Source organism: Bufo gargarizans, chromosome 2 (assembly GCF_014858855.1).
Source record: "Bufo gargarizans isolate SCDJY-AF-19 chromosome 2, ASM1485885v1, whole genome shotgun sequence".
Taxonomy (NCBI): Eukaryota; Metazoa; Chordata; class Amphibia; order Anura; family Bufonidae; genus Bufo; species Bufo gargarizans.
In genome coordinates this window covers 241,721,992-241,746,814 of record NC_058081.1, presented here as the reverse complement: position 1 = coordinate 241,746,814, position 24,823 = coordinate 241,721,992, and the positions used below count along the sequence as shown (strand labels likewise).

Sequence of the window (24,823 nt, the reverse complement as noted above, 5' to 3'; positions counted from 1 at the left end):
ACAGCGTCCCTTTAGAGCAGGGGTGCACAACCTGCGGCCCCCAGATCTATGGTTTGCGCCACCCGTCCTGCTTGGCAGAAACACAGCTGATTCTGCAATCAGCGGCGTTTCTGCCCAGAGTGCCACACAGTGATGGACGACAGCTCCTGTTCCCGTCCTGTAGCAGGAGCGGAAAGTGTCCTGTTAGTGAGAGCGGGGAAGCCGAGGAGAAGACAGAAGCGCTTTATCAGCGCTTCTGCCTTCCCCTCTGCAGTGTGGACCTGGCGATCACGTGATAGCTAGGTGTCTCGGGGGCAGAGGAGCGCAGAGCTGCAGGGTCAGTGTAATACAGGCCTAAGACTATATTTATTATATGCAAGTTAAACTCCTAGTACAGTCCCAAAAAGCAATCTTTGCAATCAAAATTTTATAGGCAAAAAAACAAAACAAAAAACCACATCTTGTAATATATTTTAGGGTTTTATTACTGTAAAGTGCAGGTTCATCTACAGCACACTTTCCTTATTATGTATAAACACGAACAGGTTGCTAGAAATAGCAAACATCTGACTATAAACAACTCTGCATAAGTCAATAGTACATGCTAAGTTAAACTTTGTAACATCTTTCAACACTTATCAGGTTCTTTTCCTCTTCCCCCTGCATCTATAACTGTTCACTCAGTCTGAATTCACCGATAGAATCCATATAAAAGAGGAGACGGCTCTTCAACTTCACTGACAGATCAGGTTACATGTTGCCCGCACAAATCTATGGAGAGGGGCTAGGGGTGGAGAGCAGGAAGAGTATGCTGCCACAAGGAGGTAGAGGCACACAAAGACACTGCTGCTGGTACTAGAAAGTTTCCTTTCACTACAGTGCAGGATTCACACAGCTTTTATGGAGCCATATAACATTCACCAGAAAGATAGGGCAGCAGGATCTCCTGTCTAATTGCCTGCTGTGTATGGGAGACATCATAGCAGCGGATCCCCCCTCTCAACCCCATAGACTTCTACGGCCAGCACTGTAACCTCATCTTTGAATGAAGCTGAGCTGTTTCCTCTTTACATATAATTCTATCAGTAAATTCAGAGTAAGCAAACTTTTAAAAAATAGGGAGGGGGGAGCCTGAAAAGCAAAGAATTTTCTTGAATGAGAGGTTTGTCTTTGCTTGTACTACTGATGTACTTATGTACAGTTGTGTAGATTAGAGGTACACTTTAACTGTTACTCATCATTCAAAAATAGGGACACTTTAAACCTACTTATAAAAGGTAGATAAACTACAAGTGGTCAAATCTAAGCAACACCCTGTGTATGGTGACCTCTACACCACTACAGAAGGCACATGTATTATTGATTTCACATACACTGACCTGTAAAGTGTGAGAATATAAGGGCTTAATCCAGTATTAAAAAAATAAAAAAAGTCTGCCTTTTTCCAGAAACCACCTGGTATTAATTCACCTGAATAAGAATAGTACACAAGTCACTACATGGAAGGAGTGGCCATTTTCTAGGATCCAAAAAACTCCAAGGAAAAAATTATGTGCACCAATTAGTTTTCAAAGACAATTCATAGGCAAGTTACACATATAGAGTATTCAAGTCCCCAGACTGACCCATTATCGAGTATGTTACAGTATAATAACCCTGAAGAAACTTCCACTCCCTATTCCAGTATTGTATAGAAAAATCTCAACATGGAAGACAGCATGTATATGTAGTAGCACAAGGCACAGTACCTCTGACTATGTCTTCTTAAAGCTGCATTAGTACTTTAGGAGGCCATGTTTTATATGTGCTGATATTTCAGGCCTACAAACATACACCCCAGTGAACTTTACCTCATATCCAGCATTGTCCAGTGCCAGGCAGCGGTCCTTTATGCGCACACATATAGTAATCACATAACTAATATGCTTTCCAAAAGTATACTTTCTAAAAGTAACATTTATACAAGGCTAAGATCTACTTAGTACTCAGTCCTCCTGTTAAATATTGATCGGACAGACCAAAATACATCTCAAGACAATGTTCAAGTGTTTAAAACTGCAGTGGCAAAAGTGTCCACCTGACCACTCCAGTCAGGGAATGTAATCCAGTCCAGTTTCTGAAAAGGTCTCAGGTTGTGTGTAGCTTCAGAGACTGAAACCAGTCCTGGAGCTTCAGAGACACAGTGCCTCTCTGGGCTTCGGCCACAATCCATCTCTGAGTTTCGCTCACCAAATTCATAGTTGCTGAAAATAGAAAATATCAAACAGATGGTTATATTGTGCACAGCTTGACATGGTTTAGATAGAAGACCAGCTTCCCAAACCCACAGTGCTATGAACTTGATGACACTTCACGCTCAATGACCCCAGTATGTGTACCTAATACCTGATCATTTCAGGAGGTCTTCAGGAGTTTTTCAGTCTTGCCTCTCCTCACTCCTACAGTTAGAGATTATTTTCTTTTGCTACTTTTTTATTTTTTGCAGGACAAATTCTGCACTCTATGGTGCCATTTTGGACTACATGTAACTTAGCATTTAATTTTTTCCAATCTGAGCAAAAAGAACTACTGCTAAAGCACATAGACATACACAGACATATTGCTGCAGTCTGAGCCCCTATACAACATTACACAATGCAGCTAACCACTGGTCATAGCTGGGTCCATGGTACTGACATATTTTAAAGACCACAACTACTTTAAATATTTTTTACTCATTTGAAAATGATGTTCTATAGTTTATATGCACCTTTTAAGATGGTTTGCTCTTCTTGGTGGGTATTTTCGATCTCCTGGAGTTGCACATCAGGGTTAACATTGACTGCAGCTCCTGTAAGCTGTAACTGAGCCTGAAGATTTGCTGGTATTTTTAAAGTAATACTTCCTAAAAATGACAATGAAAACGCAAGTTAGAAATACACACATAAAATAGATCCAGAGATCTCCCCATTTATTGTTCTGCTAGATTTATATCAAGCTGACAGCCCAAGGGAAGCTTCTTTTCTGCTGCAGCTCAGGGGGCGTGTCTCAGCTCTCCCTATCACAGCTCAGGGGGTGTGTCTCAGCTCTCCCTATCGCAGCCCAGGAGGCATCTCTAGGATGAATCTGAGCATGTGCGGCCTTCTCAGTGAGCAGGACAAAGAAATAAGAAAAAAAACAAACAGCAGGAGGCGCTAAACAGATACATTTTATTGAATAACTCAGTAGCTATGCTACATTTTTTATTACAAAAGTATTCAGATCCGGGTGCTGGTTGGAAAACTGTAAAATATTTTTGTGGGACAACCACTTTAAAGGTACATCCTGCATGGCAAAATACAGGCACCAATTAAGAGTAGCCCAGTTCTGTGGCCCAAACACTAGAGAATGTCAACAATAGCAACCAGAGGGATACCAAAGTGAAGCAAATCATGAGCCGCCTATGTGGCAGCCATCATGTTGCTGAGCTGACCGCACAGTGCTTCGCTGAGGGAGACTGTGACCCAGTAGAAACATATCAGAGAGAGAGAGAGGAAAAACCACAAATGCTGCATAATATGAAATAATCAGCCACAAAAGCTAATATAGGCTAATAATTCTACCCATTGGACACGCCGTGTCAGCTGGAGTGACCTGCGCTACTGCTCTGCTTTGTAGTGGGTCTGCTGCAGTGATAAATGTCAAAGGTTGTAGAACTGCTCACCGTTGTCCGTTTTCAGGTATACCTTGCCAGCTTGACTGACATAAACATCTATCGTGCCTTGATTTGAAGAGGCCATTAAACTGCCATCTGACGAGTCTGCAAAATAAGATACGACAAAAAAACTTACTTTATCACTTAGTAATATGTTACCACACTACTATGTGGAGAAGCTAATGTACCAGTGTCTTAGGAACACACTGAACACGCAATGGATATACTTCACACAAGGTATACAATTGATATAATCACCCTTTATTCCCATTGCTTTATCACAGATGTGACTCATGTAAATGCAGGGAGGACACAACAATAGGACAGGGCAGCAAACCATGAGGCAGATAATGGCAGCCCTGATGGGAAAGCTTTAAACCTCAAAATGGCACTGAAACCTTTCCTTCCACTGTAGACGGTTTTGCCTTGTACTACAAGGGGATAGAATGATGCTACACACTCAGATAATGAAAATATAAATTAAGCTTCTGAAATTCTAATAAAGGGGTTGTCCGGGTTCAGAGCTGAACCCGAACATACCCTTATTTTTACCCCAGCAGCATCCCTGAGGCTAGCATCGGAGCTCTCTTGCCCTGCACTAGATCACGCAGGGCACAGGCTCTTTTGTTTCTCATAACACACTGCCGGGTGGAAACTTCCGCCCGGAAGTGTGTTTGGTGACGTCACCGGGCTTCCTAGCAGCCCCATGGAGAGCCCCGATACGTCACCGGAAATCCTAAAAATTCCTTTGCCCTGCACGATTTACCACAGGGCAAAGGAGAGCATTGGAGCATGAACTGCTCCGATGCTCAAATCAGGGAGGCTGCTGGGGTGAAAATGGGGGTATGTCCGGGTTCAGCTCTGAACGAGGACAACCACTTTAAAATGTTATATCTACGTCAATATAAATACACAAGTGATAAAGTAACTGTGATGTCTAATTAATGCATAGCTGACATAGTAATCCAGAGGACTGAGCGTGCATAACATGTAAAATAATCACAAGCTACAGATAACTCCAAGCCATATGGTCCATCCATCATATCTGTCCCACCAGGTCATGGGAAAAGAGTTTTGCACTACATGCGTTTGAGATAATTATAACCCTGGTATTGATCACAACTAAACAGACATTATGGGTTGCCACATTCTTGAAGGGATTTTCTAGGATTTATATATTGATATCCTATCCTCATGATAGGTCATCAATTTTGGATTGGCGTGGGTCCTGGGAGTCGGCTGTACGAAGATGCCACATCACTTGCGTTGGTCACGTGGCCAAGGCACAGCTCACTCCCACTCAAGTTAAGTGGAATGAGCTGCGATACCAAGCACAGCCACCATCAAATGTGCGGCACTGTGCTTTGTAAGCTTCAAGGAGGCTCTGGTGATCGTGGTGGTGCCGGGAGTTGGGTTCCCACCGATTTCATATTGATGAACTATCCTAAAGATACTGTAGGTCATCAATATGTAAATCCTAGAGAACAGGGTTTGTCTCCATTCTCAAAAACATAATTTATTAGCAGTTATCTCAATACAGCACCAGTCAGCCTAGCCAACCATGGAAGATGGGTAAGAGGATTAATTCATTTCCACCATAAATGTAAATCTGGGATTCTAAGAGAAGTACCTCCTAACTCCAATAGATTACATTAAAGCCCCCAAGCTCACCGTTGACATGGCAGCAGCGAGTAGGTGTAATTGCAGTTCCTCCATCCTCATTCACTTCAATGGGACGGAGCAGATCGAGGATGTGGATGGTGAGCGGGTAAACAGTGAAGTTCATCAATATAGGAAACTGGCCAACCCCTTTACATCTTGATGCTGGTAATACTTGTTCAGGAGCTTTGAACAGTACTGTAACGTTGTATATACCAGTCTATTGCCAATTACAATGTCTGGAGTAGACACAAACATTACTATACATTTATTATAGGGTCATGGAAATGTGTATTAGGCTAGGGTTACACTGAGATTTTTGCAGTGCTGCAGATTGATTTTCGAATGCATTGAGTTGAATGCAATCAGCGGCGCTGCAATCTCAGTGTACTCAGGCCTCTATGCAATAGGCAGCAGCATAATGCTCAACGAAAGGTGCAGGCAGAATCCATACCTACTGTAATATTTCCTTCTGTCGTCTGGAGTTTTGTATCACCTACAAGAAAGCAAAGTCTTATCAAGATGTCCACTGCAGCAGGTAAAACTGACACGTGTATATATTCAGTATAACAGCACTAAACACATCGGCACCAGTAGCTAGCTGCACTGAACTGCGTGGAGTATGCATACAAGTATACTAGACAAAACACTACTGATCCTTCTTCTATGACATCTAAAGCGAACTGTCAGATTACAGCCAAAGCATTTATATGCTGCCAAAACGGATTTTTGAGAAACTGAAATTAGTCATCCTTCCTGAAGTCCGCTTTCCCACTGGAGTTATTATCACACTAAGGGGAATAATAGAGTACGAGGAGAACTTGATGAAATACTTTATCTAGTTTTTACAAGACAGACATGTGCCAAGTGAGGAGCTAGAAAATGAAGAATAATGGAAAAAGGCTAGAATCTGATGGAGGAGGGATGTCTCGAGAGAATACTGCAGGAAGGAGTGAGAAGAGAGTCTGGGGTTACAAGAGGAAATGGATTTTAGAGAGTCAAGCCCATATATCTTCTCTTGACAAATTTAAATCACATTTCAGAGGAGGACAAGATCAGTGGAGCAAACCAAGAACATATGGTTAGACAATGTGACCCAAGAGTAGAAGAGACTGTGTGGTAGTAAAGAAAGTATCATAACCTGGATGAGAAGTCTAGGACATGCTCTCCAGACAGCGGCCATTTGCTCCCTCATTCCTCCCCACTAGTCCAGCTCAGGTGGGTCATTTTTTTTGGTGTGCATTATATAATTTTTCTTTCCTGCCAGTGTAAATTGCACCAAATTTATTTGCAACATCAAAAGTGCCTCTGTTGATAGATGCCACCTATGATTTTTCTCACCACCCAAGTAGTGTAGCACTACGCAAGCGTTTGTGATCTTTTTTACAAAGTCACAAATGATAAACATGTGGAGCACCCAGGCCACACCCATTATACCCATCAAAATGTGAAGTGATGGACATGGACCAAACCCATGATAAACTCAAAGGCACCAGAAAAGAAAATAAGGGTGCAAAATACATCACAATAGTGGCACACGGGGAATAATCCATTTCCCCCTAGACTTTTTGTAGCACTACTGAATGATATTAACTATCGAATGACAGCTGCAGTCCACAAGATTGCATACAACTCAATTTACCGCTTTGGACTGCAGTGGTAGCAGATTTTCATCCTCTTGACATAAACCATGGTTCCCATTCAATGGCTGCAAAGGCATCTTAGAAACCATTAAAAATGAATACATACGTTATATTAAACAATGGTGTCACTTTTTTATGTACATACCAAAACATTAACCTGCCTCGTATTGTGTAGGACCCTTGTGCCACCAATATAGCTCAGGTCCATCAAGCCATGGATTCCACAAGACCTCGGAAGGTGTCCTGTGGTATCTGGCACCAAAACATTAGCAGGAGTTGAGAGGTGGGGCCTCTATGGATCAAACATGCATTTAACCAGCCCTGAATGCCCATGACCCTGTCAGTTGGTTCATCAGTTGTCCTTCCTTAGGCCACTTTTGGTGGGTACCACTGCATACCAGGAACAAAGCAACACCTGCTGTATCTCACTGGTCTAGTCTTCACAATTTGAATACACATTGGCTGAATGTTAATATCCCTTACGGCATTACGGCAGACCATACAAGGGAGATTTAACAACACTTTTACGCCACAAAAGTGGTGTTAAAAAGGTCCAACTTATGGCACACACCATATTTGAGCCATAAATTGGGACTTTTAGCTTGTGTAGATTTGAATTCCTGGAGCATAGAGAAATGCACCTGCCTCTTAAAGGAAATGGCTCATCAGAAAATGACCTGCTGTCCGCATCCGCATCTTCATTCCGCGGCCCGCAAATAAAAAGAACATGTCCTATTCTTGTCCGCAGACACGGACAAGCATATACATTTCTATTATTGTGCCAGCTATGTGCGTTCTGCAAAACGTGGAACGCACAAGACTGGTGTCCGTGTTTTGTGGATCTGCAATTTCCGGACCGAAAAATAGTTGCAGACGTGTGAATGGACCCTAATTACCTGCAGTTTTCCGACTGACCTCTAAGCCTAATAATAGGCACCACTTCTTGGTCTGTACAGATCACTTTACTGCAGTTACCTGCTTATCTGTCATTCTAATCCTCCCTGTAATGATATCACCTCTGTGTATAGATAAGACAGGATCCACCATTTACAATAGATGATTGTCAAAGCTTATCTATTCTTTCCGTGTACAATGATCTGCCATAGAAGTCATTGAGGTCTCCTCCTGACCATTGTCTATGGCCAATGGGGCTACCATAAGGCAATTTTCTTGCCTTGTAAATGCTGTTAAGAACAGTTCAGACAAGATGGCCGCCCCCATAATCATGTTTAGGAAATAGAATTAAAATCTGCAATTAGAAAATAAAAACAGATTGGAAAAAAGGAGATATTTTGCCATCTGGTTTTAATTGGCAGAAAAAACATTTGGTCACACTTTTCCTTTAAAGGGAACCTGTCACCTGGATTTGGGGTAAACGATTTAATACGATTTAATACATATGCAAATTAACCTGAGATGAGTCCTGTCCCTGACTCATCTCATGTACAGGACTCATCTCATGTTAATTTGCATATGTATCAAATCGGTTTGTTTACACAATAAAAGCACACAGAGCTATGGGGACTGGGTATTGCGGATGTGCTAGATGCCATCTAGCAACCCATGTCCTCAGCTCTATACACAGAATCCCGGTGACAGGTTCCCTTTAAGAGATTAGACACATCTCACTCCAATGCAGATCAAAACTCCTGTAAGGAACGCAGTCTTCAGAATTCTCTCCCCCCCCTTGTCTAAAATACAGACACGCAGAATTTCTCCTGTTTGCAGCAGCTCAGACAGCTTTATTAGGCCTGTTCAAATAAGGGCTAATAATGTCTACACTTTTTTACGTTAAATCTGTAATAGGACCATGTATAAATCTTTGTTTTATACTTACCAAAAGTTTGGAGCGATGCTCGTTTTAGCTCAGAATAAAAAAAAAAAAGCTGCCCCAAACATTTTATGACATGTCTGTTTTAGGGTACTTTCACACTTTCGGCAGGACGGATCCGGCAGGCTGGTCTCCCTGTCGGATCCGTCCTTCCGCTGTTTCGCCGCATGGCCGCTCCGTCCCCATTGACTATATATAGGACAGGGGCGGAGCTCCGGCGCAGCATGGCAGTGCACTGCGAAAGCTGCCGAACTAAAAAGTCCTGCATGTCTGACTTTTTAGTCCGGGGGGCTTTCGCCGTGCGCCGCCGTAGTTCCGCCCCCTTCCCCATTATAGTCAATGGGGACGGAGCGGTGGTCCGGCGAAACAGCAGAAGGACGGATCCGACAGGGAGACCAACCTGCTGGATCCATCCTATCGCAAGTGTGAACGTACCCTTAGTAACTACCTGTATTCCGCATTTGGAATATCTTTTCTTATGCAATTTGTATTCTGCTAAACGTTCATGAATTAAGGCGCAATTGGGTGTTGCTAGTTGGGGGTATGCACAGTCTGGCACTGGCAGCACTGATTGGACAGTGTCAGATTGCGCAAAGACCAATCCAACTAATAAACCTAGTTATAGCTGCATTTATAAACTTCCAGGAGGAATAACAAAGGAATAGCACAACTTAAATAAACATATATGCTCCAGAATTGTTACATACTTCATTTGGAATACAATTATTTTTTAAAAGTCATGTCAGGCATAGTGACAGGTCCTCTCTAGTAGGGCTGCAACGATTAATCGATAACTGGATTCGTTGTCGACGAATCCAGTTATCGAATAATCGCCGATTCGTTGCTATGCGGGCGGGCGGTCACTGCATCTTTATTTTACCTTTTACAAGGACGCTCCTGTAACAGCCAGGCAGAGCGGACGGCAGCGTAACGTCACTTACTCATGTGACACGCCTGCTCCACCTCCTTCATTCATAAAGTGGGCGGAGCAGGTGAGTCACGTGAGTGAGTGAAGTTACGCCGCCGTCCGCTCTGCCTGCTACTGGAGCGTCATTGTAAAAGGTAAAATAAAGATGCAGTGATTAGTCCGACTAAGCATCGGGGCCGGGGCTGTTATGGGGAGGGGGGAGGATCTGTCTATGGCACTGCTATGGGGAGGGGGGGGGTCTGTGTATAGCACTGCTATGGGGAGGGGGGGTCTGTGTATAGCACTGCTATGGGGAGGGGGGGTCTGTGTATAGCACTGCTATGGGGAGGGGGGGTCTGTGTATGGCACTGCTATGGGGAGGGGGATCTGTGCACTGTTATGAGGAAAGGGATCTGTGCACTGTTATGCCCATAACAGTGCACAGATCCCCCTCTCCATAACAGCACCGCCCACAGATCCCCCTCTCCATAACTGCGCCGCCCACAGATCCCCCTCTCCATAACTGCGCCGCCCACAGATCCCCCTCTCCATAACTGCGCCGCCCACAGATCCCCCTCTCCATAACTGCGCCGCCCACAGATCCCCCTCTCCATAACTGCGCCGCCCACAGATCCCCCTCTCCATAACTGCGCCGCCCACAGATCCCCCTCTCCATAACTGCGCCGCCCACAGATCCCCCTCTCCATAACTGCGCCGCCCACAGATCCCCCTCTCCATAACTGCGCCGCCCACAGATCCCCCTCTCCATAACTGCGCCGCCCACAGATCCCCCTCTCCATAACTGCGCCGCCCACAGATCCCCCTCTCCATAACTGCGCCGCCCACAGATCCCCCTCTCCATAACTGCGCCGCCCACAGTTCCCCCTCTCCATAACTGCGCCGCCCACAGATCCCCCTCTCCATAACTGCGCCGCCCACAGATCCCCCTCTACATAACTGCACCACCCACAGATCCCCCTCTACATAACTGCGCCACCCACAGATCCCCCATAATAGTGTCGTCCACAGATCCCCCATAATAGTGTCGTCCACAGATCCCCCATAATAGTGTCGTCCACAGATCCCCCATAATAGTGTCGTCCACAGATCCCCCATAATAGTGTCGTCCACAGATCCCCCATAATAGTGTCGTCCACAGATCCCCCATAATAGTGTCGTCCACAGATCCCCCATAATAGTGTCGTCCACAATTTGCTTTAATATGGCCTTTGAACATCATTTTTCAAGTAAGATCATATAAACCTCTCTGTTTTGTAATTTTGTCGTTTTTCCCGATTAATCGTAGAAATTAATCGGCAACTAATCGATTATTCAAATAATCGTTAGCTGCAGCCCTACTCTCTGGTATCACCTATATTTTCTAGTAATTAAACTAGATACTGATAAATAATTGTTTTTTTGTAATGTTTTAATTTTCTTGTTGAGGTTTTTTAATCCATTTCCTGAACATGATTATGGGAGCTGCCATCTTGCCTGATATGTTCTTAACAGCAGCCACCATGGGCCACAGATGCAATAAACTGAAGGGGGCTCATTGACTTTTAATGGAGAATTTTCTAGGCATGCATGTATGTGACCTGAGGTTATTGTACAGAGAAGATGTCAAGAAGCTGTCACCATCACCTATTGTAAATGGCAGATCATGTGTTATCTATACATAGGTGGTTATTGTAATCCTGCCATTGATAATAAGAGGACTGCTGAAAAGTGATCTGTAGAGAACAGACAGTAACAGCCTATTACTAGGCTAAGTGTGCAGTAGGAAAACTGCAGGATTTTCTGATGACACAGTGCCTTTAAGACATAAACTGAACTTGCTGGTTCAGTTGACCACAGTGTCCCTCTCACAGCATTACTAATATATAAAGATCTGCACGGCTGCTGACTGGAAACAGCTGGATAAGTATATAGCACTAAAGCCGTCCAGCTCCGCACTCTCCTAGGAGCGGTCCGATTAGAAAATTCCATGGTCTCATTAGAAAAAAAGCAAAAGATAAAGATCATTCTTTTACTGCTGGATGTAAGAAAACTAGAGAGCACAACGAGAAGTGTCACACACAACAATTTAATCTGCTGTAAAAAAGGAAAAAACTGAACCCTAATATATTACTAAGGGCAAAATCTCCAGTTCTTGTCTTGAACAGATTTCATACATAAGGCCCTATGAGTCCCTTAAAGGGGTTCTCCGAGAATTTTGAAAATGAAAATACTTAATTACTTTATTGTAAATATATTCCCATATACAGTGAGTAACAGAAGTATTTGAACACCCTGCAAAATCATGGAGGGGTCTGAAATTCACATTGTAGCTGCATTCCCACTCAGAGACGGAATAAATAAAAAAATCTGGAAATCACATTGTATGATTTTTAAAGAATTTATTTGTCTTGCACTGCTGAACATAAGTATTTGAACACCTGAGAAAATCAGTGTTAATATTTGGCACAGAAGCTTTTGTTTGCAATTACAGAGGTCATTTCCTGTAGTTCTTGACCAGGTTTGCACATACTGCAACATGGATTTTGGCCCACTCCTCCACACAGATCTTCTCTAGATCTGTCAGGTTTCGGGGCTGTCGCTGAGCCACACAGAGTTTCAGCTCCCTCCAAAGATGTTCTATTGGATTTAGGTCTGGAGACTGGCTAGGCCACTCCAGAACCTTGATATGCTTCTTACGGAGTCACTCCTTGGTTATCCTGGCTATGTGCTTCAGGTCGTTGTCATGTTGGAAGACCCAGCCACGACCATCTTCAATGCTCTGACTTGAAGATGGGTCGTGGCTGGGTCTTCCAACATGACAACGACGGCCCCATTCATCCTTTCCTTAATACAGTGCAGTCGTCCTGTTCCCTTCACAGAAAAGCACCCCCAAAGCATGATGTTACCACCCCCATGCTTCACAGTAGGGATGGTGTTCTTGGGATGCAACTCATCCTTCTTTTTCCTCCAAACACGACGAGTGAAGTTTAGACCAAAAAGTTCTACTTTGGTCTCATCTGACCACATGACTTTCTCCCATGCCTCCTCTGGATCATCCAGATGGTCATTGGCAAACTTCTGACGGGCCTGGACATGTGATGACTTGAGCAGGGGAACCGTTCATGCAATGCATGATTTGAAACCATGACGGCGTAGTGTTCTACCGACAGTGACCTTTGAAACTGTGGTCCCAGCTATCTTCATGTCATTGACCAGCTCCTTCCTTGTAGTTATGGGCTGATTCCTCACCTTTCAGCCAGCCACATCTTGTGGCCTTACCCTACAGTCAATGTTACAAGACCAAAGTGAAATGCAGTTATATAATTTAAAGACAAATACTAATTACACTGATACAAGTTGCACGTTCCTTAAAGGGATTCCCAAATGGAACAAATGTCAGATAGATGCGTATCCCGCATCAGAGACCCAGTCCAATCCCCCAAAGTGAACCGAGAGCAGCCAAGCATATGCAGCCACCCACTGTATACCGCTATTGGTGTTCTGAAAATAGCCGAGTGCTGACTTGGCTCTTTCTGGCAGTCCCATAGCAGTGAATGAAGACGCCATTCACCACCATGGGACATGTCCTATCTTTTGCGGTGTGGAGGCACGGACCCGAAAGCCCCTGTAAGTGCATCCAATCATGCCTTCGCTCCACAAAAGATAGAACACGTCCTATCTTTTGCCATACCTTGTGGATTGTGGACCCATTCAAGTTATTGTTTGCGGTCCGCAATGTGGGCATGGAGGCTTACAGTCGTGTGAATGGACCCTCAAGTTGTTTATTTATCCACTTTTGATGGGAACAAAGTTGTGAGCAGGACTATTCAAAAGAAACTCACGCCCCACTAGGTGCCATCACGCTAGATTGAACTAGATGCTGTTCAATTTGTGAGTGAGCCATGCTGAAGAGGCACAAAACTACTCACAAGCCTTCAGTATGTCACTAATGACTTTAATTATGTACAAACCGGATTCCCAAAAAGTTGGGACACTAAACAAATTGTGAATAAAAACTGAATGCAATGATGTGGAGAGGGCAAATGTCAATATTTTATTTGTAATAGAACGTAGATGACAGATCAAACGTTTAATCCGAGTAAATGTATAATTTTAAAGGAAAAATACGTTGATTCAAATTTTCACGGTGTCAACAAATCCCCAAAAAGTTGGGACAAGTAGCAATAAGAGGCTGGAAAAAGTAAATTTGAGCATAACGAAGAGCTGGAAGACCAATTAACACTAATTAGGTCAATTGGCAACATGATTGGGTATAAAAAGAGCTTCTCAGAGTGGCAGTGTCTCTCAGAAGCCAAGATGGGTAGAGGATCACCAATTCCCACAATGTTGCGCAGAAATATAGTGGAGTAATATCAGAAAGGTGTTACCCAGCGAAAAATTGCAAAGACTTTGCATCTATCATCATCAACTGTGCATAACATCATCCGAAAATTCAGAGAATCTGGAACAATCTCTGTGCGTAAGGGTCAAGGCCGTAAAACCATACTGGATGCCCGTGATCTCCGGGCCCTTAAAGGACACTGCAGCACAAACAGGAATGCTACTGTAAAGGAAATCACAGAATGGGCTCAGGAATACTTCCAGAAACCATTGTCAGTGAACACAATCCACCGTGCCATCCACCGTTGCCAGCTGAAACTCTAGAGTGCAAAGAAGAAGCCATTTCTAAGCAAGATCCACAAGCTCAGCCAGGGATCATTTAAAATGGAGTGTGGCAAAATGGAAGACTGTTCTGTGGTCAGACGAGTCACTATTCAAAGTTCTTTTTGGAAATCTGGGACGCCATGTCATCCGGACCAAAGAGGACAAGGACAACCCAAGTTGTTATCAACGCTCAGTTCAGAAGCCTACATCTCTGATGGTATGGGGTTGCATGAGTGCGTGTGGCATGGGCAGCTTGCATGTCTGGAAAGGCACCATCAATGCAGAAAAATATATTCAGGTTCTAGAACAACATATGCTCCCATCCAGACGTCATCTCTTTCAGGGAAGACCCTGTATTTTTCAACAAGATAATGCCAGACCACATTCTGCATCAATCACAACATCATGGCTGCGTAGGAGAAGGATCCGGGTACTGAAATGGCCAGTCTGCAGTCCAGATCTTTCACCTATAGAGAACATTTGGCGCATCATAAAGAGGAAGGTGCAACAAAGAAGGCCCAAGACGATTGAACAGTTAGAGGCCTGTATTAGGCAAGAATGGGAGAGCATTCCTATTTCTAAACTTGAGAAACTGGTCTCCTCGGTCCCCAGACGTCTGTTGAGTGTTGTAAGAAGGGGAGATGCCACACAGTGGTGAAAATGGCCTTGTCCTAACTTTTTGGGGATTTGTTGACACCATGAAATTCTGATTCAACATATTTTTCCCTTAAAATGGTACATTTTCTCAGTTTAAACTTTTGTTCCGTGATTTATGTTCTATTCTGAATAAAATATTAGAAGTTGGCACCTCCACATCATTGCATTCAGTTTTTATTCACGATTTGTATAGTGTCCCAACTTTTTTGGAATCCGGTTTGTAATTAATCCCCGCTTTAACATGATCATTGCATCATCAGCCAAGTTTTCAACACTGTGTTGTGCCAAATCTCTATACCTTGCCAAAAGTCTATACCGGAAGTGACGCGGCCGCAGAGTAATCAGCTGGAGGAGGGTGTGCGTGGCGCTGCGCAAGCGCACATCCACCGGCTTAGCAAAGAATTATTGCAGCGCAGCGATAGAAGTACTTCGCACACCGCGCGTGCACACTTAGGGGTATAGAGATTTTGCAGCGCAAAATGTTTCATCAGTATGTGGGAAAGTAACTGGCTCAATGATAAAAAAAAAAAACAGAGGGTGGTTATTAATGTTACACACTAAGATTGGGTCACGGTCACTAGTGGGGTACCTCAGGGGTCAGTATTGGGCCTTATTCTTTTCAATATATTTATTAATGATCTTGTAGAAGGCTTGCATAGCAAAATATCAATTTTTGCAGATGACACTAAACTGTGTAAAGTAATTAACACTGAAGAGGACAGTATATTACTACAGAGGGATCTGGATAGATTGGAGGCTTAGGCAGATAAGTAGTAGACGAGGTTTAACACTGACAAATGTAAGGTTATGCACATGGGAAGGAATAATGCAAGTCACCCGTACATACTAAATGGTAAAACACTGGGTAACACTGACATGGAAAAGGATCTAGGAATTTTAATAAACAGCAAACTAAGCTGCAAAAACCAGTGTCAGGCAGCTGCTGCCAAGGCCAATAAGATAATGGGCTGCATCAAAAGGGGCATAGATGCCTGTGATAAGAACATAGTCCTACCACTTTACAAATCGCTAGTCAGACCACACATGGAGTACTGTGTACAGTTCTGGGCTCCTGTAAACAAGGCAGACATAGCAGAGCTGGAGAGGGTTCAGAGAAGAGCAACTAAAGTTATAACTGGAATGGGGCAACTACAGTACCCTGAAAGATGATCAAAATTAGGGTTATTCACTATAGAAAAAAAGACGACTGAGGGGAGATCTAATTACTATGTATAAATATATCAGGGGTCAGTACCGAGATCTATCCCATCATCTATTCATTCCCAGGACTGTGACTGTGACGAGGGGACATCCTCTGCCTCTAGAGGAAAGAAGGTTTGTACACAAATATAGAAGAGGATTCTTTACGGTAAGAGCAGTGAGACTATGGAACTCTCTGCCTGAGGAGGTGGTGATGGTGAGCACAATAAAGGAATTCAAGAGGGGCCTGGATGTATTTCTGGAGCTTAATAATATTACAGGCTATAGCTACTAGAGAGGGGTCGTTGATCCAGGGAGTTATTCTGATTGCCTGATTGGAGTTGGGAAGGAATTTTTTATTCCCCTAAAGTGGGGAAAATTGGCTTCTACCTCACAGGTTTTTTTTTTGCCTTCCTCTGGATCAACTTGCAGGATACCAGGCCGAACTGGATGGACAGATGTCTTTTTTCAGCCTTATGTACTATGTTAGATCTCCCTACCACTGAGTGCGCACACGCCCACAAATCATCAGTTGCAGTTCATCCTTACTGCAGAGCTGGATACCGACCTCACCACATAGTAGAGCTGAACTGCAACTGATGATTTGTGGGCGCGTTCGCACTCAGGGGTAGGGAGATCCGATTAAACATTTTGCGCTGCAAAATCTCTATACCCCTAAGTGCACACGCGCGGTGTACGAAGTACTTCTATCCCGGCGCTGCAATAATTCTTTGATAAGCCGGTGGATGTTCACTTGCACAGCGACGCGCACACCCTCCTCCAGCTGATTACTGTGCGGCCGCGTCACTTCCGGTATAGACTTTTGGTAAGGTATAGAGATTTGGCAGAACAACGGATTTACTGACAATTTCTCAAATAATATTTACACTGATTTAAGTGACAAAAAGAAAATCTCCTACAAAGTCTCTACCATACAGTGAAAATGTTATATATTTAAAAAGGGTTTTCTGAGATTCCGACACCCAGGACCCCGCCAATCAGCTGTTTTGAGAAGTTACCAATGGTCCTGTGAGCGCTGCAGCCTTCTCCCAGCTCACTAAGCACAGCATCATACATTGTATAGCGGCTGTGCTTTCTATTGCACTCAGCCCATTCACTTGAATGGGGATCAGCTGCTCCTAAGTCACGTTACACATGAATGGTCACTCAGCCTAGGAAAATGCAGCGGCGCTCACAGAAGCGCTGATGCCTTCCCAAACATCTGATCACCGGGAGTCCCAGGTGTCGGAGCCCCACTAATCATCTCAGAAAACCCCTTAATTATTTTACAAAAATCACCCTGGTTAATGTTCTATATTTATGTATATTGTGGAGGAATTTTGCTCTTATGAAAAATGTACCATGGTGGCTCGCAAAGTACTGGAGGGGTGTATATCTCACCCAGAATGCTCAGACGGTGAGTTAAAAGAATCCAGGAAAGCTGGGTGGTTTCAGCAGAATGTAGTTTGCTGAGGCACTTGTCTTGTGTTTTATGGGCCTGGATTTTTATGGAATGGAATGTAGGTGTTGGTAGTGGGATGTGCCTTTCCCTCCCCACTCCAGTACAATGCGTTCCCATAGCCTGAGGCAAACCCAGGTGTAGCTGCTGGGCTCATTACTGGGGGAATAAATACAGGGCTGAAAATCTCATTCAGGGTCAAGCTGCATGACCTGTTGGCTGTGTAAAGCCTAATCTCCCATGTTATTCTGAGAGCATAGGTAAGACAGGCTCATCGTTTAGTTGGCGCCCAGACAGGCAAGGACTTTTGTTTTGTGTTCTGTTTTAGTGCTGTGGATTCACCCAAGTGACTGTATAACTGGGATGGAAAATAAATTATATTGGACTTTTAAACTGCTGAATCCTGTGAAATCTGTCATTGCCAACCCCTGTTCAACACATGGATCCCAACAATAGTTAGTAGGACAGTATTCTCAGCTTAGAACCTCAGACCAACTCCCTGTACCAGACACTATGGGGAAAAAAACAAACCCAAAAACCAAGTTGCAGGTTAAACTGTACTGAACTGCACTGCAATAGCAAGCATTAAGCAGCATGTGTTACCACTTGTTCTTAACCCCAAAATACATCACAGATCTTCTAAAGCTTAATATGGTAGGATATAAACATTCTGAACAGGATCCAGATGTGTGAGTGAATGTGCATCACACAGGAATTTACTTTTTAACTGGAAGCCCCCTATATCAATATGGAGTACTCAAAAAGCTAGAAAAATGCATATAATATAATTACTGTATACAAGAGCCAGGAAAGGAAAGCAAAGCATAATGTAAAAATGTTATTGGTTAGATTCAGTTACCATTTATGCATCTTAAATTGGTTTTCCCAGTTTATTTGTAGGGGTATTAAACTTATGCCATTGCGTCACAAGATGGAAGTACTCCTTTAACCACCTAGCTCGAGTTGGGCTTGAATTTCCTAAAAATGTAAAACTTTTTTTAATTCACAAATTTGGAGGATTTTTTTCCCTTTCTACGGGTAGGTAGAAGCTTATTAAGTGCCTGCATCTCTTAGGATGCACTGCATTTAGCAATTGTTAGGGCAGACACACATAAGCAAGTTCAGTGCAAAAAAACTCATTGCATGTGGCAATGAGTTCCCGTACTGAACTCCGTTTCTCTGACAGGAGTACAGCATTATACTTATATTATAATGCTGTGTGACCAGGGGCGTAGCTAAAGGCTCATGGTCCCTGGTGCAAGAGTTCATCTTGGGCACCCCTTCCCTCAGTGCTTTGTGGCCAGCGTTTCTACTGCCTGAGGCAAAAACCTAAAAGGGCTTCCGAGCGGTCTTACAGGCATAGAAAATGGTAAATGAGATGGGCCTGCAGGCCCGCCCCCTTCACCGCCCATAATTTTAGACCTGGAGTGAGCAGGGTAAAGTAGCAGATAGTTGCGCCGCCATCTGCGCGTGAAATACGCCTAATTTAGCAGCTTTTCAGAATAGTAAATGACCCCCATAGTGTCCCTCAAAAATTATTGTGCTAAGCTGATACTGTGCCAGAGTGCCCCCAATAGTAATAATGCCCCCATTGTGCCCATACTAGCAGTTATGTTCCCCATAGTCCTCCAGTTGTAATAATTTTCCTTATAATGTGTGCCAGTACAAAATGGCCCCATAATTTGTGCCAGTACAAAAATCCCCCCTTTTAGTGTGTAGCAATACAAAAAATAAACTCCTTACAATGTGTGGCAGTGCAAAAAATGCCCCCTTATAATACATATCACTGTCAGAAAGCTAACAGATTGTCAAGCAGGGTAACTGCCTTTAACCACATGTTCCCTACTATTAGGGCTGAAACGATTACTTGATTGAATTGAGTAACTCGACACAAAAAAAATCCTCCATGTGCCGTAAAGTGAGCATGAGTGAAGTGCTTGCTATTACTCACATCTCCGTGGACACCTGCTGGCCTGCACTGCACTGCGCTGCACAGGATCCTGACACATCGTCAGGACAGTGCAGCGCGTGGAAAAGACGGAGGAGCTGTGGAGCGGCGGCCCTACAGGAAAGGTAAGTATTTTTTTTCACTGGCGCTGGGGACATGGCTAGAAGGGGGCAGCTGATGGCACTGGGGGGGTGCAGCTGATGGCACTGGGGGGGCAGCTGATGGGCTTTTATAATGCTCTTTTAATTAGTTTTTTCTCATTAGTGTACTCGATTAATCGGTAGAATACTCTATTACAAAAATAGTCGATAGTTGCAGACCTACTTACTATATTTTGAGATTTTACCTTGAAGAAAGCAATTTTTTTATTATTTTTATTATTTCAGTACAAAAAGCATGTTAGATAGGAATTAAGCATTTGTTTTTGCACCATGTCACTGCCAAAGCTATATTTAACCTCGCCTGCATCTGCTTATAACAGTGACTCCACTGGGACAACATCCAAAACTGACAAAAGGAAAGCCAAAGGAGGACCACAAAAGGGATGAACGTAGACTAGAATTCTCTGCTAGTCTGGCACCAGTGAAACCAGTGAGATGCCAGTAGCACACCTTTTGGATTATTGGCGATACAGCATTTTTAAAAAAAATTTTTTTATTAGAAGACATGCTTCACCACCTCCTTAGTGGGAAAAACTGCAGAAAAATATACCGTATTTTTCACCCTATAAGACGCACCGGCCCATAAGACGCACCTAGGTTTTTGAGGAGGAAAATAAGAAAAAAAAAAATTAACCAAAAGATGTGCTTTTGGTGGGTTTGAACTAATGGCGGTCTGTGCATGACACTATTATAGGGGATCTGTGGATGATGCACTGTTATGGGGTGGGGGATTTGTGGATGGCACTGTTATGTGGGGGATCTGTGGATGGAATTATGATGGGGGGGGGGTCTATGGGTGGCATTATGATGGGGGGGTCTGTGGATGGCATTATGATGGTGGGGGGGAACTGTGGATGGCATTGTGATGGTGGGAGGGGGATCTGTGTATGGCATTATGATGGTGGGGGGGGGGGGGGGATCTGTGGATGGCATTATGATGGTGGGGGGGGGGATCTGTGGATGGCATTATGATGGGGGGGGGGGAAATCTGTGGATGGCACTGTTATAGGGTGGTTTAACTGTGGATGACACTGCTATGTGTGTCATCCACAGACCCCCCCCCCCCCCCATAACAGTCCCATCCACAAACCCCCCACCATCATAATGCCATCCACAGATTCCTAGGGAGGGACTGTAGTAGGCGGGGAGAGCGGCGGGCAGTGCAGGCACTGTACTCAGTCCGGGCCGCTCAGTATGTACTGTATTATACGTAGTGTTAATCACCACACTGAATAATGATGCGCTCCCCCTGTGCTTACCGGTACATGTCACGCTCCTGTAGTAAGCACTAGCAGGCAGGCCGGGCAGCCGTAAATCACTGTGGTCACATGCCTGCTCCGCCTACTTTATGAATGAAGTAGGCGGAGCAGACACGTGACCTCAGTGAGTTACGGCTGCCCGGCCTGCCTCCTAGCTGCTAGTGCTTACTACAGGAGCGTGACATGTACCGGTAAGCACAGGTGGAGCACATCATTACTCAGTTTAGATATTATGATTAAACACTACGTATAATACAGTACATACTGAGCGGCGGGGACTGAGTACAGTGCCTGCACTGCCCGCCGCTCTCCCCGCCTACTACAGTCTGAAAGGGATTTTCATAATCTTACTTTTGATACATTACAGATTAGACACATATATTATACAAGCCTCATCTCTTATGGAAATACAGTACCTCGCATTAACATATCTTACACCCTCTGCCAGTCTATAGCAGCCTTCCTGACCAAAAGGCTATTTAACATCTCACCTCACATACATTGACAGGAACCTGTGATTTCCTATTTAACTTGTTAGCATGGAGAGAAAAACCTGTTCAATGTAAAATAACCCTTTCATGTATTGTATATAGCAGATGTCAGCATTGTTTAGCAAAGTTTCAACTGTATATTCACAAACACATGATTCCCAATGCCTTGTGAGTTCTAGGAGGATTGGTGCAATTGGATCTGGAAGGACACTATGTTCCCACCCCCAACAAGCCCTATATAACTATGTGCTGGAGAATAAAGATTTCAGATATTGACAACCTATGTTGAGTCAGGGCTGTCTTATCTCTCTGATCAGAAGCAAATGGGATATTCGTTGCACAGGGAAATATTCACGGGTGTGGAGGTCTGAAGCCTCATAATATAACCGTCATAAACCTGCCTAGAAAAATAGCTAACACAGTCCCTCCTCACTATTGCATCGCAGACTGCGATGTAAATTGCCAGCATTCACCCATAAGACGCAGGGGCATTTCCCCCCCACTTTGGGGGGGAAAGGGCGTCTTATGGGGCGAAAAATACGGTAACTTTTTTTCTACAACTGCTTCTATGGGAAACATGGTGTGGTAGCACATAGAAACACAGTGGCTGCAGGTTATTCTTGTGATTTGGGATTTTGTGGCACTGAATTAGGGTAGGAGCTGTTCAATTTGCTTGTACGTCAGATGTGTGACATAATGACAGAAATACATACATTATTGAGGGGGAGACAAACCTTACCGTGTGCACTCCCTACTATTATATCACCAGCAGCTGAGGACATGGACGAGGATTCTGCATACAGGTACTTGGCTTTTAGCTGACCATTCTCTGTGCAGATATTAATAGATGTTCCCAGCAATTTCTCAATGTCAACTGTCTGCAAAACAAACGTAGGAAGATTACCAGTTAAACTAGGACATCAAACGGCTCATGACTGATGGCAGCAAAGAAATGACCCACTCTTTGATCTTATTTTTAATTTTACAGTATACAGGGTTTAAAAAAAATCTATATATTTTCCTGCAGGCTTGTATACTGTACTCCTGTGTTCTATTGATTCTGTATCAGAGCTTCTCACGGGAGATTTACTAATGAAGACACCAGAATTCTGGGACAGTTTGCACCCAAACACTGCCGTACACGCTTACAACAATTATCATTAAGTGTTTTAGACACTTTTCCCCCCCTCCCAACAAGTGGGTGTGGCTTAGCGGGATAGTGGTTTGCCAGATTAGGGAGTAGCTTGAAGGAACTCTCCAGGAATGATTAAAAAGGGCCACCAGCAACCTGTCCTAAAATGTAAGCAGAGTTGGAGGTTACCAATTGCAGAGCTGTCTAGGAGGGGTTATACGGTGAGGCCTTACTATACTCTGGCACTTGCACATACTACATATTGGTTAGTTTTTCTGTTAGGCTGCTCAGCCATGATGACATATCATAGGCAGGATCACATAATTAGCATCTATTATTGAGAAGTGTAGTGAAGCAGAGAGGCAGATGCTTCTTAATAAAATAGTGCATCTCTGGCACTCCGTGGACCAGAAACTGGAGTCTACTCCAACTATAACTTATTTACTAGGCAGGCCACAATAGGCTTCGCTGCTACAGCTGAGCCCCTCCCCTTTATTGTCACTTTAGAAAAGTGGCGAAAAGCTCAAAAAGTCACAAATTAGGGTGCAAATATTGCATGCACCATTATTTGCAACTTTCTAAAGCCACAAATGGTAATGTTATCACATCAATAAATGCCCATCAATGTGTTTCAAAAAAATGTCAAAATGTTGGAACAAACTCTAACATAAGTCAATAGGCGATATGAACAGACAGTCTAACGATTCACCAATTTTATCAGCCAGCACCAGCCACTGTATCAAATTTGGTGCAGCTTTACACCATGTTATTTAAGTTCATACCATCTAAATCTTACAGTATTAGTAAATCGGCCCCAAAGTGTCCAGTGTTGGTGAGAAAACGTTTTTTTTGAGTATGTCAATTCTTTATTAGCTGATCTGCACAATAGGAGGATCACTCCACCACTAGTTTACAATAGGATCCGTTCAGTAGCACTGAGCTGATGATGCATAACCTCTATCACTGTGCACATTAGGTGAAAGTAGTTTAAAGGGTTTCTCTGGAAAATACTGAACACTGCCACCAGCAAACCATCCTAACATTTGAATTGGACGGATTGCTGGAGACCACAGGCAGGATCACACCAGTATTATCTGTTGTTGAGCAGAAACTCAACAATTAGACCGCAACGATGATCCTGCCTGCAATATGCCACCAGGCTGAGCAGCCTTCAGGAACACTTAGCACTAAAACATGAAAATGGGCACCAGAAATCAAGGGTATTGAAGTGAATCCCCTCCTAACCAACCACACACAGAGCTCTGTAGCAGAAAGCAACCCGTCCTATTTAAATTCTAGAATTGGTTACTGGTGGCCACGTTTCAATCATCAATCATTTCCGGAGAGCCTCTTTAATATGACATTGCATGACAACCCCTTTAAAGGAAGTCAGTCACCTGAAAAATCACTATTAACCTACACCAAATGCATTCCGGTGGTCTACACATCTTTTGCTTTTCAATCCATGCCCGTATCTGAGAAAAAACTCTGTTATTTGGTATGCAAATAAGCAATTCATTGCACCAGGGGTGGAGCAGTGTAATTCGGTGCACCATCGATCTACTGCATTCTCCTTCCAGCGTCTCCCACAGTTGCTTGCTTGACAGGGCCAAACTCCTCTGCATTATCCTGCCGGGCTGTCAATCCAACAGCTGGGAGGAGAATGCAGTGGGTCCACGGTGCACCGTAGGCTCAGCCCCTTCTTTGGTGCACCGAATTGCAAATTTGCATAATGAATAAAAATTGGGCACAGATTGGAAAGCAAAAGGAATGTTTATTGGATCAGGAAGCTACACAAAAAGGCACTTTCAGGTGACAGACTCCCTATAAGGTAAATTAAAAGTTTTTATAAAATTAAGACAAATACTACACAAAAACTGAAATGAGCAAAAACTTACGTTTCTGATATCACTCAAAAAGAAATCAAAAAGAAAGTCTAACTGGTTTCAACCCACTGAAAAGGACAACCCCCAGTGATGACTTGCCAGGAGGAAATTAACCTATAAACAATGTTAAAACCAAAACTGGAACTTTATAAGTCAACAAGTGGTGAAATGAAAAAAGTTTCCATGAAATCGGCTTGGATGAAGCTTCTACGATGTCTGTATAACATGTGTTACATATTTTAGACATAGATGCAAGAACTGTTCCTATTAGGC

At 43.6% G+C, this 24,823-nt stretch overlaps 1 protein-coding gene across 1 annotated transcript in view; it reads right to left on the bottom strand.

Annotated features, from left to right (window-relative positions):
* Positions 1 to 1,433: 1,433 nt before the first annotated feature.
* The window catches only part of FAM185A (family with sequence similarity 185 member A), a 61,693-nt gene continuing 38,303 nt past the window's right edge, over positions 1,434 to 24,823 (bottom strand). The window contains exons 4-8 of the mRNA XM_044280152.1: positions 22,272 to 22,410; positions 5,766 to 5,807; positions 3,662 to 3,757; positions 2,729 to 2,863; positions 1,434 to 2,222 (exon numbers count right to left, since the gene is read on the bottom strand). Coding sequence (XP_044136087.1) covers positions 2,107 to 2,222; positions 2,729 to 2,863; positions 3,662 to 3,757; positions 5,766 to 5,807; positions 22,272 to 22,410 — 528 coding nt within the window. The 3' untranslated portion in view covers positions 1,434 to 2,106. The remainder of the gene's footprint in view (positions 2,223 to 2,728; positions 2,864 to 3,661; positions 3,758 to 5,765; positions 5,808 to 22,271; positions 22,411 to 24,823) is intronic.